The 19,210-nt window shown below is 30.0% G+C and overlaps 4 protein-coding genes across 10 annotated transcripts in view; 3 read left to right on the top strand and 1 right to left on the bottom strand.

Annotated features, from left to right (window-relative positions):
* The window catches only part of LOC107448147 (uncharacterized), a 170,580-nt gene that overhangs the window by 17,228 nt on the left and 134,142 nt on the right, over positions 1 to 19,210 (top strand). The window contains exon 2 of the mRNA XM_087168814.1: positions 15,805 to 15,926. The gene's annotated coding sequence lies outside the window, so the exon portion shown is untranslated. The remainder of the gene's footprint in view (positions 1 to 15,804; positions 15,927 to 19,210) is intronic.
* The window catches only part of LOC107448148 (G protein-coupled receptor dmsr-1), a 430,440-nt gene that overhangs the window by 342,231 nt on the left and 68,999 nt on the right, over positions 1 to 19,210 (bottom strand). The gene's annotated exons all lie outside the window — the stretch shown is intronic.
* Positions 1 to 19,210, top strand: part of LOC147816612 (G protein-coupled receptor dmsr-1-like) — a 126,227-nt gene that overhangs the window by 57,115 nt on the left and 49,902 nt on the right. The gene's annotated exons all lie outside the window — the stretch shown is intronic.
* Positions 9,680 to 10,732, top strand: LOC147816613 (uncharacterized). The gene has a single exon (XM_087157059.1). It carries the CDS (start codon positions 9,680 to 9,682, stop codon positions 10,730 to 10,732), a length of 1,053 nt encoding a protein of 350 aa, XP_087013185.1.

Genomic DNA, 19,210 nt, shown 5'->3' with positions numbered 1-19,210 from the left:
ATAATAAGGAACCATCCCTAACCGCGTACAATGGCATTTCTGGGTATGGCATCCTATGCAATTTTAATCCCGATAATGTGCCCTAACTCCACTTTTTAAATCTGTTGCGTTAAAAGCAAAACTAATATCATATTTAAAATTTCCACAATCGAATTAGACATGATCAAGAATTTGTATAAATTCAACAGAAAAATTGCGACTCAGTGTAATTCATTGCTAAATATAACCACGATTTTTTGGGGGTTTTCAGCCTTTGCTATACTAATACACCAAGTCTTATAAATTTGAGTTTGATACTATACTTCCTTCAAGAGGCCCGCTGTCTTTAAGGTTGGGTTTAAAATCATATGTATATGAACGTTATTGAATCAAATCTAGTACTTGGATATGTTCTTCAATTTCAGGGATTTAAAAAAAAGTACTTCCATAATACATGCTCGTTGAATCTTACATTCTTCAAGATAAGCATAAAACTGTCATCTTTGTTTTACTCAAAACGCTAAAACTTCACTAAAACAAGCATTATCATTAACTTTTACCAATTTTCCATAGAAACAGGCAATTTCGTAAGCTAACAGGTTGCTTGAAGTTTGTGATTCTCTAGTTGATCCGAAACAAGCAATTCTATTAGAGGCTTGTAAAATGCGAGCAAATTAATAATATTTAGTTAGTGTTTTTCTATTATTTATATTACATTAATTTTTATTTAATTACAACTTCCGGAAGAAGGAATGATTGTTCTAAAAATGTGAACTCTAAACTATTCCAAAAAGAATAATTTGCTACAATAACAATAATTTGCAACAAGAAAACATCGTAAATTCCTGTATAGAATTGCTCGCAAAACGACGCAGTTAATATATCCATCCTTGTTTGAGATATTCACTTAAAATATGTTTAACTATGCTAACTATTAAACAAGCTCGCAGCTTGAAGGAACCTTTAGGGACCGTAGACGCTTCAGAAAACAGACATTAATACTAATAATGGAGCATCAAATATAGCTTATTTACTAATTCGTAAGTTACTTCGAGTAATACTACAGTTTTATTTTTATTTATTATTTTTTACAGTGAAAGTTTGGAATAATACCCATTAAATTTAGTTGAATTGTTAGAATTTTTTTATTGGAAAACTTAGCAAGTAATCTTAAGCAGGTTGTTATTTATAATCTAAGAAAAACATATTTTCTTCCTTCAAGAATTAATTAAGAAAAATGCTTGTTCTAAATAAAAATTTTAAAGAAAGTTTTCGAATAGACCTTTATATTAAACGAACAGTTCATTAAATACTGGTGAGATAACTAACTGTCTGTCAATCCTGAGAAGTTTATTGAAGGCCAAATCATGGTACAAACTTTTAATTAAAACTGGAATGACATATAAACTAAGACCAAAATAAGATTGAAGAAGCTACGGTGAATGGGGAAAAGCATGACGCCAATGATGATTTTCTTAAAGAAAATATAGCATCTTAGCCCTTCGTTGAAATGATCTCTAAAGAATGCCAATCAACTTCTTACGATGAATAGATACCATCTTTTTGTTGTGACTTTCGATCTTTGGTCCTGGTCCTTTGCAATAACCATTTCAATCAAAAGAATCGTCCTCCTCACATTTTGAAATAGGAATTAAGTTATTAATTCTAATTAATATGCCGGTCCTAGAACAATTTCTCTTAGAATACTTTTAATTCATTCAGTTATTAGTTTATTAATTGAACTTAATTTGCATGTCCTTGTGCCTTTCTTTTAGCATACTTTCAATACATTTTACGATCTGAATTATGTTATAAATTCAATTTCGATTATACCAGAGATGCCAACTGCTCCGGACAAGCCAAAATAATTAGTAAAACGGTAGATAACTACAAAGTTAATTTTGCAAATATTTTACTATTTTTGCTTGCTTTTTAAAAGATATAGCATGACATAAGTACTATAAAGAGGTGAATTATATAAGCGTACAAATTATTTAGAAATAGAGGTGGATAAAAATCTACTAAATTGAATTTATTAAACCAAGAATCACAATTTATAAACTACCACTTTAAAATATATATTTGCTGTCCGGAGCAAGTTGGCATCTCTGTTATACATGCCCAAGGAGCATTTTTCCTAGCATACTTTTAATACACTTCAATATTAAATTATTAATTCAAATTAATTTACATGCCGCTTAATTGCATATCTTTTAGCAATCTTTCAATGCATTTCAAGATATGAATTATATTATCAATTCTGGTTAATATGCATACTCTAATGTCTTTAAGAAAATACTTTCAATACATTTTAAGATATAAATCATGTTATCAATTTTCGTTCAATTATGTGTATAAGGTGCGTTTTTCTTAGCGTACTTTTAATACATTAAGCCATTAGATTATTAATTCAACTTAATATGCATAACCTGCTGCATTTCAATGCAAATTGCAATACATTTTATGAAAATTTAAATTAATTTTCACGTCCTGATGCATACCTTTTAGATAACTTCCTATGAGGTAGTTAATTCAAATCTCAATGCTATAGTAAGGGCATTGTTTTGAGAACACCATGCATTTAAAATTGTCATGTTTATCACTTTAAACAAAAGTCATTCGAAAAACCTATACTTACCAATCTAATTAATACCTTAGACAAATTTCCTTGGCTTTTGTTTGCCGCCATTTGGCGATACATATTGCGTGAGAGCCTTAGAGAATATGCAATATTATGTAAACTCCACACAGTTAGATCAATCAATTGTCCAATTATCATTCTCCTAAGTCTTTCACAAAAGGCGAGGAGTCTGATTGGCGGGTGACGTGAAGTTGACAAGTAGTTACGATAGAGTTCCTTTGCGAGGCGTTTTATTATATTCTATTTGCATCTCAATGAAGTGAAAGTGACAGCAGCATCTCTTTAGAACAATAAATGTCCAGCATGTTTATTCCTAAATTTACTTGACTGTATGAAAAACAAACAAAGAGATAAAAATATACGATTTCTTTTTTCAATTGCAAAAAGGTTGATAACATATTATTTATCCCCAATGTTAGATTTTATTATTTCCTCGTATAATAATAATTACAATTTAGAAGCACCAGAACACAAAGTTATTTAAAATTCTGTTATTCTAAATTACCTTTCACAATAACATTTCAATAAATTCCTCTTGTCGAAGTCAGAAATTGTTAGAAACTTGTATTGTTATCCAACAGTGAATATTTAAGTGCTGTAGTTAATCATTAAGTGGTCGGAATTTTAATTTGTAATAAAATGAAGATAAATTCATTGCATTGGTCAAAAAACTATGAAACTTCAGCTGTCAACAACCTAAAAGATACAGACAAAATTTAAGCATTCTAATTATTTGGAAAGTGGCCAAAATTTTAATTACAACATTCCTTAGTTACAGGCACAAAAATACGTAGAAAAAATATTAAGTATTGAAAGGTGTTTTAAGAACTTCTTGTATAATCATTGTACATTAATATCGCTATATATTAAAAAAAAACATAAGCCGTTACGTAATGTTAACGTAACCCCTGTCGCCGCTGTTTTGGGTGTTACATTTTGTTTACGTTACATTTGATTACATTACATTTTGTTTTGCTGCGCTGAAACTATTGGACTTAGAAATCTAAAATTATGAATATAGGTAAAAAAATGTAAAGGGAGGACCATGCGATAAAAAAATTGGCATTCGATAATTAGTTCGAGAATTATTAACTGTTAGAATTGCAGTAAAAAAATATCATTCGGGTCACTCTACTGCCCAGCAGAAATGCTATTGCAGAAATAAAATTTGACGTGAAATAAAATTGAAAGAGCCATATATTTCCTGATATTATTATTTTTATGATATTATTATGCAACTTTCAATTTGTTTGAAAGTTGTTTTAATTCTAAGAGCTTTTTACGCGTAATTTCTCACTTTTTCTTGACTACTGATCGCTGTTATAGATTGTATGTTATTGTATGCATTGTTGCAGAAAAAGTTATTATTTCCTTATAAGCTCGTGCTTTAGCTGATGTCAAAATCAACACAAAATTTGAGAAAAAGAGGGGTTGCCAATTATCCCATATCCAATGCCAATTATTATAAATATTACATATTATCTTGAAAGTTTTAAAAATAAAATTCTTAACGCGAGATAGAAATACCATCCCCTGTTTAAACTATTATAAGTCTCGTTCACGTTAAAGCTACTTCTCATTTACTTCTTTTAATTGAATCATTCAATTTCCATTTTTTTAGGTTAATTTTATTTAATTTTTAATTTTAGTACAGGTGATTTTATTTAATTATTTAATTTTAAGTACAGGCTTAAACTATTATAAGTCTCGTTCACGTTAAAGCTACTTCTCATTTACTTCTTTTTATTAAATCCCTCAATTTCTATTTTTTTAGGTTAATTTTATTTAATTTTTAATTTTAGTACAGGTGATTTTATTTAATTATTTAATTTTAAGTACAGGCTTAAACTATTATAAGTCTCGTTCACGTTAAAGCTACTTCTCATTTACTTCTTTTAATTGAATCACTCAATTTCTATTTTTTAGGTTAATTTTATTTAATTTTTAATTTTAGTACAGGTGATTTTACTTAATTATTTAATTTTAAGTACAGGTTTAAACTATTATAAGTTTCGTTCACGTTTAAGCTCCTTCTCATTTACTTCTTTTTATTGAATCGCTCAATTTCTATTTTTTAGGTTAATTTTGTTTAATTTTTAATTTTAGTACAGGTGATTTTATTTAATTATTTAATTTTTAAGTACAGGTGATTATTTTTTTTAAATCTAGGAAATCGTTCATTTCATTACTATTAGCACATAGTGACAAAATGTCCGTACATAAAACTAGAATGATTGTATAGTTCGTTAAAAATATGTTCTTTACTTTATGAAAAATATTGACTTTTGAGATGATGAACAAAGACTCCTAGTTATTGAAAAAAGTAGTATTGCGATACCTATAAAGCTATGAAAAAAAGTTTGTTCTAAAATGAGAGATCTTTTCATGAATTTTTTCTTTCTAAATGAGACAGCATTTTTGAATCTTTTTCTGCTTTTATCTCTTTTTGCTTTTATTTCTTTTTCCTTGTATGTACTATTCATTTTATATTTTATACTATTCATTCTATTTTCCTCATATTTTGCTTAATGCTGCAGTTTTGAATACTATTTTTATGATAATTTTAAAAACAAAAATGTATATCGAAAACTCCATAAATGGAGTTTTTAATGTATCGTTTTAGTTACTTTATTTCAACATTTTGTTTTAGGTTAAAAATTTGATAGTTTATTTGAAATAAATGATAGAAAAAAAAGAAATTACGTGTTTCTTTAAAGAAAAATTAAATGCTGATAAACAAAGCAAATATCAGCTCTCTTTAACACTAATCATTTGAGGAAAATGTCAACAAAAATATAGCAGCTTTTCCTGAAATACATTACAAATTAGAAAAAAAAATTAAATGTATCTGAATTAATTTTGATTTTTTTAAGTGATCATGAAAGATTAATAAATACTTTCTTGCAAACTAAATAAATTATGTAGCATTAAAAAAAACTTTTTAAGAACTAATGGAATTAAAAATGTCATCCCACTAATCTGCCGAAATTAAAATGCAAAAGACATTCGTTAAAATATGCACTTAAACTTTCACTTTAATAAAATGGATTTAATAAATAGTTCTTCCGAAGCCAAACCATGCAAAACGTTTTTGCAATTAGAATACAAAATAGTTTTAGTGTACAGAAATCTCAACTAAACACATCAGGACATCTCTCACCCACCGTTCTAAGAGAAACACTAATTATCTTTCTACATTTTGCTCTTATTTTTGCTTCGTTTAGTCAGAAAAAACTTATAACATAATGCATCAAACTTAAATGGATAATTCCTTTTAATTTTAAAGATTGATACAAATCAGGTACTTTAACCATTAAACTTGGCATTCAACCAACGGCATCAAACAACTATCGTTTTTCATTTCTGCATAAAATCGATTTAGCGTTGGAATGTAAATAAATAAAGAATTTCCTCATGAAATAAAATTAACTATAAAAAATGAAACTTATATAAATCCTTTAACCATCATCTACTGGGTCAAACAAGTCAAAGCAATTATGTAGAAATTATTTAACTATCGCTCAGTCAAATATATAAAAACAATTATGTACAAATCCGTCAACTAATCACGCTACTTTGTCAAATATTTTAAAATAATCAGTAGTATTTTGAAATCCAGTATCCCTTTAACTCTAATTTGCTATTTTCTCTAATATGCAAAAGCAATTCCTGTATAAATCATATAACCCTACCGAGGTGTTTGCTGGAATATGTAAAAATAATTTCTGTGTAAATCATTTAACTATATCGTGCTATTTGTTGGAACATGTAAAAACAATTTCTGTGTAGATCATTGAACTATACCGTGCTATTTGTTGGAACATGTAAAAACAATTTCTGTGTAGATCATTGAACTATACCGTGCTATTTGTTGGAACATGTAAAAACAATTTCTGTGTAGATCATTGAACTATACCGTGCTATTTGTTGGAACATGTAAAAACAATTTCTGTGTAGATCATTGAACTATACCGTGCTATTTGTTGGAACATGTAAAAACAATTTCTGTGTAGATCATTGAACTATACCGTGCTATTTGTTGGAACATGTAAAAACAATTTCTGTGTAGATCATTGAACTATACCGTGCTATTTGTTGGAACATGTAAAAACAATTTCTGTGTAGATCATTGAACTATACCGTGCTATTTGTTGGAACATGTAAAAACAATTTCTGTGTAGATCATTGAACTATACCGTGCTATTTGTTGGAACATGTAAAAACAATTCCTGTATAAATCATTTTACTATATTGTAATACTTGTTCGAATATATAACAGTCGCTATAAAAATCCTATAAATAGGTAAAAACTTTTTTTTCCACAAAACTATTTTATATATATATATATATATATATATATATATATATATATATATATATATATATATATATATATATATATATATATATATATATATATATATATATATATATATATATATATATACATATATATATATATATATATATATATACAACAAAATAAATAAATAAAAAAAAAACACGAAGAAAATTAAGTATCATTTATTGCGCATGAGCTGCAAGTAAACAGAACTCATTAGATAAGTTCAAAATGAAGATAAAACAAAGGAAAATTACAGACATATGAAAAAAAGGGGGGGAAGAAAAATAATAATTAAAAAAATAACAAACAACTGGGGGGAAAAAAAGGATACATTTTTTTAAAAAAATCCGGAAAATAAAAGATATAATCTTTTCATCAGCTCACACCATACCTGCCAACTTTTCCAGATTTTCCGGAAGATTTTATTTTCGTATTTAAAGAGGTAGCAATACTCAGGTTATTCCAATTAGCTTTTTGAATAATAATGATAATTATAAATGAGTTTGACCACCACTACATATAAATAATTATAATAAATATATGAAAGCATAATAATCCTTGCGCAAGCGAATTTCAACGGGATCAAAATATAAATATATTTTTGAGTCAGATTGTTTTTCATTTATTGTTTTACAACCACTCTGAAAATTCATTCTCGGAAAGAGTGAAAGTTGGCAGGTATGTCACACGATTTTTTCGTGTGAGCTGATGAAAAGATTATATCTATTATTTTCCGGATTTTTTAAAAAATTTTATCCTTTTTTTCCCAGTTGTTTGTTATTTTTTTTTATTATTATTTTTCTCCCCCCCCCCTTTTTTTCATATGTCTGTAATTTTCCTTTGTTTTAACTTCATTTTGAATATATATATATATATATATATATATATATATATATATATATATATATATTCAACTATATCATGATGATACATGTGCATGTTCCTAAAAACAATTTTCGCTTAAAACTTTACTTTTAAGTATCATGCAAGGGCGTAAAAGCAATTCTTTGCAAGCCCTAATAAGAAAATTGTCTTTAATAATTATGCTTTCAGACGTTTTCAAAAATAAGCATTCACGAAGCATAAGTATTAACTTTCTAAACAACAAAAAGGAAACAAGCAGGAAACGCCCATATACTCACAGCTTTGCGTTTCTCTAATTCTATGTATTACCACATAATAAATCTGATAGGCAACAACGCCCTTTTTCTTATCACATGCAATGAATGCTTTTAATTGATTTTACATTATCAATGTGACGCTATTAAAGAGCCCTTGAATTTGTTGTATTTTGTTTCTTGAAAATATATATATTAAAGAAATCTTTGTTAAAAGTAATATTCGATCTATTATTTATAGATTCATTTCAAGTGTTTGGTTAGGAGAGGAGAAAGAAAATAGCTTTCTATTTATGGCTTTTAAAAAGAGCCTTAATAGGGTGTTCAGTCACGGATGTTTGAACGATCATCGAGATGTGGATGCGACTCATGTATTTAATAGTTCCATTTATCGAACACTTTTTACGCAAAGATCTCATCATCTTGAAATGAACTTTTTCGACTGCTAGTATATTATGTCACGCAAGAGAAGAACAATTTAGCTTACGCGCTTATACATTTATGTGTTGTATAGACTATAAAAAATATTCCGGAAAATATTAGAGTAAAAAGTACTGACTGAATTAGAGTAAAAGTCTGTTAATTTTTACCGTTAAACCTATTATTAACGGGAAACTTAATGGAACAAAAAATCTGATAAACAGTAATTTTTACAATAATATTTACTTAATCACTTTAATAAATATATATATATATATATATATATATATATATATATATATATATATATATATATATATATATATATATATATAAAAATACAATTCCAATTCTCTTGCAAATAAGACATGTTAACTCGATTTTATGTTGGGGTACTTTTTCATAGATAAAGGTTGACATTGTCGATATCTGCGCTCCCCACATTGGTATATTGGTGGCCCGCACGTGATGCGAACATGCCTACCTTGACGGAAACTCCCACTTCGAATTGAACAGACCTATCTTAACAATAACACCCACTTAGATTTGAACAGCCCCACTTCGATCGATGGTCCACATTGAAAAGCTGACTTGCTAGTTCTGACTGCGATATTGTCCTCCTCACGCTGTTTTTTCTCAGTCTCGATCACATACAACGTACAACATATACACTCGACTGCTAAGAGCAACACGGGAGCTACCACGATCGTGAACTTAATACAGCTTTCATGATCAGAACTCAAAAAAAGTACTGGGATCTAAATACAGCTCTCCCGGCATCTCACAAAACAGCAATGAATCAACTAGTGGTATCCCATTCATCGAATTCTATCACAGATAAAATTCTGGTGGAGGATTACTGTAGGGTATCTACCACTTCAAAAATACAATTCCAATTCCTTAGTATATAAGACTATGTTGGGGTACCTTTTCAAAGATGAAGGTTGACATTGTCGATATCTACTCTCCCCATGTATATATTCTGGTATATATGGTATAATTCTAGTAAGTTTAGTATTCTGCAGGTAATGACATTTTTGCTGAAAATAACTATAATTCGGACAAATAAAACTGAATGATGATACTTAAACCACTCATTTATATGGTAAAGAATTTAATTCATTAATATGGTATGAACTTTTTCATTTATCTGGTAAAGGTTTGCCAGAAGTTAAAATGTATATATTAGAACAGTTTGTCAGAAGTTTAAATTTATATATTAGAAGATTTTGCCAAAAGTTAAAATTTATATATTGGAAGAGTTTCGACCCGGGCCTGACCTGGATACCCCATTTAAATCAGATCAAAGAGAGAGTGAACAATTTTAACAACCTCATCAGACGGGTGGCCAGGGCCACTTGGGGCCTCAAACCATCGATCTTAAAAATCATCTACCTCAGGGCGACCGAAAGAATTATACTCTACGCCGCCAGTGTCTGGTATCGCAATAATACAAAAATCAATGACAAGCTTAAATCCATTCAGAGATCCTCCTTGATTACCATAACAAAAGCCTACTCTACTACAAGTACGGAGGCCCTCCAGATACTGGCGGGAGTGATACCTATTCACTTAAAGATTCTTGAAGATATCAGCACAAAAAGATTGACCTGGGGCTGGGGGTTGGCTGACTTGGAAATAGTTTTGGGCCACTCTCTGGACTCGATTGCACTGGAACAACGACCAGTAAGGAAACACCCCTCAAAGTTTGTTTCGGTGCCTTGGGGTAGGTCACTCCCCACTAATGAGGGGTTGGAAATTTTCACGGATGGTTCAAGAGTGGAGTTCGCCGAAGAGACCGATAATGGAAGTAGGATAAAGCACAAGATCGGTTATGGAATTATCATCAAGAGAAATGGGATAATCATTAAAGCGGACTCCATTAGACTCTCCAACAATTGCAGTATTTTTATGGCTGAGCTGATGGCAATTAAAAGTGCATTTGATTGGCTGGCTAAAAATGACTACCCGGACGCCACTCTTTTCACTGATTCGTTCTCATCGTTGCAAGCCCTAAGTGACCCAACTCCAAATAACAAAGAGACAGAAAATACTAAACAACTATGGAGACCAAACATCACATGTAACTGGGTCAGGGCGCACATTGGCATCCTAGGCAACGAGGAGGCGGATCAGGCAGCCAAGGAAACCGTCAGTCTCAGCCAAATCAATTTAGAGGTCCCAAGTTCCAAGGCCCAGATCAAAACAATCATCAAGTCACCTAAATAGATGGAAAACAGAATGGCAGAGCTCCGAGAGAGGTCGACAAACCTATATTTTTTTTAAAGACCCTTCCACCAAACGACTACAGGCCAACTTTTACCTAAACCAATTACTTACTGGACACGGGGTGTTTGGAGAATACCAAAATAGACTTTTCAATAAAAACCCAAATTGTACCTACTGTGGGGACAATCAGACAATCTAACACTTGATCTTGAACTGCCCACATTTCCAGACACTCCGTGGAAACCATTTTGCAGGACAAAATTTGCACCAATGCTTTGCTAAGTTGGTCTGTAGAAACATAATTAAACAAATTATAAAGGTAACATTGGAGGACACTCTGAACCACATTTAACAATGCTCGGAGCCTGCGAACACTATTGCTGGTGTCTTGTGTATCTATCTAATTTCATTTTAAACTTCTCTACGTTTTAACTTGTATTGTTTTTATAAATTTTTAATTTAACAAGCATTGTTTTTATCAACTTTTAACTGATTGTTTTGATTCTTAACTTGTTCTGTTTTTTAACCTCTTTATCGAATTTTAACTTCTATATTTTATCACTGTTTTGCATGTTCCTGCAAAGTTTTAACATTTATTGGTTTTTGGGTGATTTTGTGTTTTTTTTTTTTTTTTAATCTTTTTACTACTTTATTATTTTATTTGGTTTTAACTTGTTTTATAGAATTGTACTGAACATTATTTTAGATATTCAGATTTTTATATTCACTGTTGATGTAACTTTTAGAGATTTACGTATTTTTAATGTATCATTTGTGTATTTATCAACTCTCGTATGCCCTAAAATAGGGCGGGGCGAGATAAGAATAAACTATATTGGAAGAGTTTGCCAGAAGTTAAAATTTGTATATTAGAAGAGTTTGCCAGAAGTAACAACTTATCTATAAACTAAACTAATCAGCAAATTCAATAAATAGCTTTTATGCCATGATCAAAGATATCATAATAAAATTAATAACCTTCACCATATTTACTAAATTTTGACACATATTATAAAACCACATATAATAGTTAATTTTATCAAAGCGCATAGGTAAAAATCATCGAGTTTTTTGGTATTTCCACAGAGCCGGAAACACAGAAATAGTTTTATCATACTTTGGTAGTTTTACAATACTTTTTTCTCAGTTTATCGATAGAAATTTTTATGTTTATTGTTTCACTTTTTCCCAAACTTAATAGATTTTAAAACAGTTTCTTTCGAGAGATCTCAAAACAATTTGAATAAAAAAAATATGTACTCAAATGCTCTAGCTCAAATATATTAAGATAATTTTGAAAGAAACAAGGAAAATTGTGTTTCCAGGAAATAAAGTTATTTTTTACAACTCGTTTTCTGCTGAAAAAGAACTTTTTCGTATGAAATGGTTTCTGTTGAAACACGTCACGTGGGATTCATCAATCATTTTTTAAACAGCGAAACAATTTCAGTCCTCTCTATCTGCGCAAATTGAACTGTTCGCAACTCAGATATTTTTATTCAGTCTAATTCTTGAGGGGATTATTATGCTTCAGATTAAAATAAAGACAATTGCATTTGTTTAACAAGACTGACAAGAGAATACGAATTTTGGATAAGGGGTAAAGGTTAATTCATAAATAACTATCACATTGGAAGTATGTTATAAAGAAATGCATTAGTACATGCAAATATAATTCAATTTCTCAGATTGAAATTAAATGTTGAAATGTGTGAAAGACAGTTTTTTTTAAGAAAAAAACATAAAAACATAAATATAAAACCTTTGAAAAATAAACTCGATTGTTGGGAGCAATAATTGATACAGGAGTATCCTTGCCTTCTGAGTTGGCTATTGTGACATTAAACTCAATAATCAAAATAATCCGATATTAATTTTAAAATGCTTTGTTTATTTCTAGATTCTTGCATAACTTAAGTATTTTCTGCAAAAATTGTATGGAGTGTAAAATAGATAAACCTAATAACTTTTGATCTAATAAGTGTAGTTTTGCATACTGATAAGCAATCATAATGATTCCAGGGACTAATCTAAAATTGTATTGAGAGTGAAATTGAGCAACTTAATAACTTTTGATCTAATAAGTGTAGTTTCTCATACTAATATGCAATCTTAAGGATTCCAGGGACTAATCTAAAATTGTATTGAGCGTAAAATAGAGCAACCTAATAACTTTTGATCTAATAAGTGTAGTTTCTCATACTGATATGCAATCTTAATGATTCCAGTGACTAATCTGAAGTATGCTGGAATATCTGAGCAGATTACATCATTAGTTATGGAATCAGGCACAAAACCTTACGTAAAATCAGATAAAAAGTTTCAATTTATCGGATAAAAGACGTCACAATTAAGATAAAATCTAGAAGCGTGTCTTTCTGAGTATATTTTATTTATTTATTCCAACATGGTATCTGTAAGTAGAATCTCCTTAGGGGTCAGTGGCAGTTTCTGTGTTTACAACTTATTCCGAATAGCGTCACTCTATTGTTTGAAATATACATATGCCTTCTATGCGACACGATATCCGTATCTTAATAAAATTCAGCAGCTTTGTATTTCTTTAATATAGGGTTGAACTTCTCTTTTCGGTCATTTCTTTTTTTAATTTTTTATATCCGTCGTTGAACAGCTGACCCAATTTTTGGGTTTACGACTACTAATGCTCAACTCCGTAGCCTTGTAATTTTGAACCCATCCAGAAGACAAGGAAACTCCTGATTTGTTATGGGAACATGGAGAATTTTGCGACTCTACAGATTTAGCGTGCATCAGTCACTGTTTACTACATGAGGAATCTTCTACCGGCGGGGATCGAACCCACGAACTCTTGGACATGGGCCCAGTGCCCTACCAACCAGGCTATCCCGGCCTAGTCAATTACTTCTATAATTTTAAAATGACAATGCATCGCTCAATTTTTTAACAAATTTTAACTTTGCAGATGTTGGGTTTTTGGAGAGAAAAAAGGGCATAATAAAACAGCAAAAATTTCAATGCAAATTACTTAAAGATTTAATCGTTTTTTTCTCAACCCAAACTCTTACACTTTTTATACATTTATTATTTAAAAACAAACTTTTTTTGTTAAAATAAAATTTGCTACATTATTATTAAATTTTTTTAAAAAAAAAACTTTATTAAAATAAAATTTAGTACATTATTATTATGAATTTATAAATAAGCATAATTTACCTAAAATGTAAACCTTATTTTTTTAGGAATAAATTTATTAGTTGAAATATGTTTAAAAAATCGTAACAAACTTTTAATTTGTTTGTAAATCACCAAGTTTAAAAGGTTTTATTAGTTTTTTTCTCTCGAAATATTAGTTCTACTCTGAAAAATATATATTTTTCTTTTAAATAAAAGTCATTAAATTATAAAACCTTTGTCAAAAAATATACCAATGCATGAATCACTCTTATAAAAAAAAGGCAGTTCTAGTGTGATTCTGGTTTATGTCATCTAATTCACAAAATTTATATTGACATTAATTGCTGTTTGTAGTTTTTTAGACTTTTAACTTATGCCAGGGACCACCAAACTTTTTTGATCATCGACCTCTCTATAAAAACGATGAAAAAGAGGAAAAAACTTACCCGTTTCTTAAATGACTTATTTTATTTCGAAAAAGTCAATTTTTTACATTTATAAATAAGAAAGATGATGACACTTAGATAGTTTGGGTTGGATTTAGTTAGAGTGTTAAATCACCCCGGAGATTCACATTCAATTTATTTCTCTGTTAAATTAAAATAGAATTAACATGTTTAAAAGCAAATTCAACCATACATGACCTTATGAATTGCAATTAAAAAGAAAAATACCTCATTACAAAATTTGGATATTTTTTAGGTAATATTTATAACGTCCGAAATGAACTCTCAATTTAACTATTAGGAAAAATTTCCAAGTTTACTAATAATTCAATGACATCCTCTTGCAAATGCGTGCCGACATTTTCAAGTCGATTTTTCGCTTCGATATTTCAGAGAATGGTTCGATAATTCTTTAGGATTAAATTGTATTGATATTCATTCATCGATCCCTGAAAATACTGCATCGAACATCCATCCAAAAAAAATTTGGATGACCCCTGATTTATGAGAAATAATGTACAGGAAAATTGTAGAGATAAATCAATTACGATTTTCTTAATGTTCAGATTAAAGATATTTTTCTTCATTTTTCTGTCGAAGTATTTTATAGTTTTATTCATAATAAAACAAAAATAATCTGCATTCTTATTTATTTTACAAACTTAGCTAAGTTTTACATTGAGTTATTTAATAAAAAGAATATGAAAGAAAGAAATCATGATTGGATTTCCCAAATTACAGGTTCTTTTAAACTGATTCGCTGATTCATAAAAATGCGTTATATGGCCTGTTTCATTAAAGTACAGTTCCGGCACCAACCACAGTTTTGGCATAAAATAGTTGGCAGTTGTAGACGAATCATGTGTTAGAATCCCTTTGCCGTTAACCCGTGGGAGGTTTTCTCTCCATGTAACACAAATGCGGGTTAGCTCCATGAAAATGTCCTCCCCGGATGCAAATTTCTCCCAATATTTGATACAAGTGTTCCCTTGTTTTCTGGTCTGAGTTCAAAATTACAAGGCTATGGAGTTGTTCGGTAGTCTTAAACTAAAAAATAGAGTCGACTGTTCAACGACGGCTATAAAATAAAACTTTATCATAATAGAATCATGTACTAAATCTGTATTAATACAATATTAAATTTTGGAATCTTTCAGTTGAATACTTTTTAATTTCGATAGAACAATCTGTTTATCGTCAAGAAACCAAAAAAATAGTTTAAAACGAAGTTCTTGAGCGAAGCGAGAAGTGTTATGAAGAGTTCATTTATCTAACTATATAATTTAGATATAGTAACTCAAGAGTTACCTAATTAAGTTATCATTTCTAATGGTTTCCCCGTCGTGGAATCAACTAATTACTTTTTTTTAACTTCGTCTGAATGCTTCACCTTTAGCAAATAATTACTTTATTATTGTTTGAAATATAATATTATCTCACAAAAATACATTTCCTTTATTCTCCTTTTAGGTTTGGGGCTTTTCAAATGATCGAATTTACACAAGATGTATTCTGAAGCCTGTTGTCCTTATCTCTCTTGATATTTTCTCCTCTAACTTTCATCAAAAATAAAAAATCAGAAGTTTATACTAGTAAGTAACCCAACTTTTGATAAAACTATGTACACCGAGTGTTTCAGAAAAGTTATTTCACATATTCTACTTATACAGAAGTTGTTTCTTTTCCGAACTAATCTTGAATAACTGTAAGACAATGGTAATAGAGATAGGATCAACATGAGACATTCTGCAAACAAATATTTTCAGCTAAGAGAATTGAGAATTTTTGCTTTGTTTACAACAGAGTGTCGTATATTATCGTGTTACTATCTTAATCCTTTTGTAAGGCAGTGGAAAGGATACTTCCCAAAGGCTTCATTAATTTTTAATATAAATGGGAATTTTTTTTTCCGTCCACGATTTATGCTGCCATCTGCTGATAATTACAGAAAATACACACAAAAAATGAAGGGTTTTGTTTAAATGTGTGTAATAAAGGTAATGTGGGGGTTAAAAAGAGAGACCAACACTTGAGAGCTATTATTTGTTGGGCGTCAGTCCATATGATCATTTCTCACAGTATTTGTACACTGTAAACAAAATCCCGTTTTTTTACGGACTTATTCTGTATATTTGACGGTTTAGAGCTGTTTAATTGACAAACATGTTTCTCCCCGTTTTTCATCTAAATTATAAACGGATAAAACCGTTAGTTCAAATTCTAGTTTTTGCCATGCAGTTTTGCTTAATGTACCTACTTTATTCAAATCATTTTACGGTTCTTTTTACTTTTCTTTACTCGCACTTATTTTTGCGCAATTATTTTATGATTTTTAACATCGTATAAGTGAAACTGTTATTCGTTTCCTATTACGTTGATACTCTGTTGATTAAATAAGACTTTTTGACTTTTGCTTAGGCAGGCTGTGAGAGATATATCTCTCATGGCCTGGCCTTAATCATATTACGCAAAATTTATTATTTTACTTGATTTGTCACTTGAATAACTTTCTTTTTATTATGGACCTCGAGGTCTGCAGCGAAATGAAATTTTTATCCTGTTTTCACTATCTACATCAATTAGATCATCTACACTACCCACCACACAATTTTCCATTCTATTTTATAATATATTCGTCGTTGAACAACCGACCCAGTTTCTTGGTTTACGACTACCAATGTTCAACTCCGTTGCCTTGTAATTTTGAACCAATCCAGAAGACAAGGAAACTCCTGGATCAGTACCCCCAGAGGTATGATTTGTTATGGGAACATGGAGGACTGTGTAACTCGAAAGATTTAACGTGCATCAGTCACCATTTACTACACGGGGAGTCTTCGACCGGCGTAAATCGAACCCACGAACTCCTTGATATGGGCCCAGTGCCCTACCAACCAGGCTATCCCGGCAGTACAATTTTCCATTAGAACAATCTACGCCTATTATCATTTATACAGAGTAAAAACTCGGTAATCAAAGGAATAAAAATGTAGGCCATAATTGAAAAAAATCGCAATGTTCAAATTCAGCAGAAATTTTTGTAGACGAAATAGTAAAAAATTCTCAGGGATTTCTAATGGATCACGGATTTCCATTTTCTTTTTTATTAATTCTTTTTTTTAAAAGAAAAAAACTTAAAAATATTTCAAAAAATATTTTCTTAACATATATTTACTTTTTTGACGCAATCTGTTCTAAAAAGACTAGAAAGGATCAGGCTAAATTTTCTTAAATTTTAGGTATGTAGCAATACCAGTGGTAAAATATTTGTGTACAAAAAGCATGGAATATGACAAGAATTTGTCTAAAAAAATAAGCTGTCGCAATGAATTGCACGCATTATATGTATATAAAAAATACATATTATGTTCCAAAATTTATGGTGTATATAATTGTAGCGATCGTTGTAATAATATCCAGCAACCTATTTATAGGAAATATTATTTTATTTCTTTGGTCGCTAGTATTTAAATGTCATCTTCATAAATCATTTTTTAAGACTTTCTTCCCACCGACAAATAATAAATTTGATAAGAGCATCATAATGTTCTTAGGAATGGCGACGCTACTAAATTTCTATTTTTATTATCCCACATCATCAATGGCATTACCATCTTTGAAGAAAAAGATTATCTTGATATTATAAGTAAGGAAATATATGTCAGCTTTTATACAGAAGTTTATAATAATTTCTTTAAAGCTCGACTGGATAAAAGTTATCTCAAAAAACATCTGTTCTTATAAATGCTATTCGAAAAATATTTGAATTGCAAATTGATTACAAATGTTTTCTCTTTTTCACACTGTTTTTATATCTTATTCGTAAACTATCTGGCTTAAACACTGTAGTTCATCAATGAGATCATAGCAAGCCCTTTAGGTAGATCTAAAATATTAATCCCTAATATTCAAACTCGGCCAGGTATTATATTACAAGGTATTACAAGGAACTATTCCAAAGGTAATTATTTTAGGTCAATTAGGGGGCCCACAATATGGCACTACATGCTACTATGTATGTATCTATATAGTAGTGTTTTAAATAGCGTAAGATGAAGAAATTCTCGCATTTCGATCTTCGAAATTTATATACTGCATTTATACATGGCCCTATATCTCTCCTTAATAAATTCAGCCGGATTGTTCGATTGCTGATAGGTTACTGCTGTCGCAGAAAGATTAACAGCAATACGAAATATACGCAAAATCCGATAAGTTATTTTGTGATTTCTAAATAAAAATATTATTAATTAAAAGGGTTTATAAAAGTAATAATCAGCATAGCTGGAATACATGTTCTTAGAATAATTAAAAATCTGCATACTTTTATTGGGGCTATTGGGTACATTGATAAAAGTACAATTTGAATAAAATTCTACTGCTTTAACAACAATATAGTTTAGATAAATCTCTTAGGGCAATTTACTACTTTAATAACATTATCTGCAGAACAGAGGGGAGACTCTTTGCCGAAATAAAAGAGAACTGTACTTTATAACGAAAGGAACGGTATAACGAAATTTATTAATCAAATGAGTTACCAGATTTATGTGCACAATGGCCAAGGAATTAGAAAACTGAGAGATTTTGTATGAAATCCTCGCTAACAGCGAAGTTTGCAAAACTTATTAATGACAATGGTAATACCTCATCAGAATATTAGTGTAAGAAAAGGGTGTGGGTGCATTTCACAATAAACGCCAGAATTAGAAAAATGACATGTATATCACCTTTTGATAAATGACTTATTGTTGGCGCCCTTAACAGGCGTCACAATAATGAAGGTTATCTTGGGAGATTCCACCACTTTTAGATCCACCTGGACTTCAGTTCCCACCCCTCTAAGAAGCTGAATATTTGATGGTTGAGATAATGA

This window comes from Parasteatoda tepidariorum, chromosome 1 (assembly GCF_982258835.1).
Source record: "Parasteatoda tepidariorum strain Cologne lab strain chromosome 1, Ptep-v5.0, whole genome shotgun sequence".
Classification (NCBI taxonomy): domain Eukaryota; kingdom Metazoa; phylum Arthropoda; class Arachnida; order Araneae; family Theridiidae; genus Parasteatoda; species Parasteatoda tepidariorum.
Note: the sequence above shows the minus strand (reverse complement) of the source record. Positions and strands in the feature narration are given on the sequence as shown.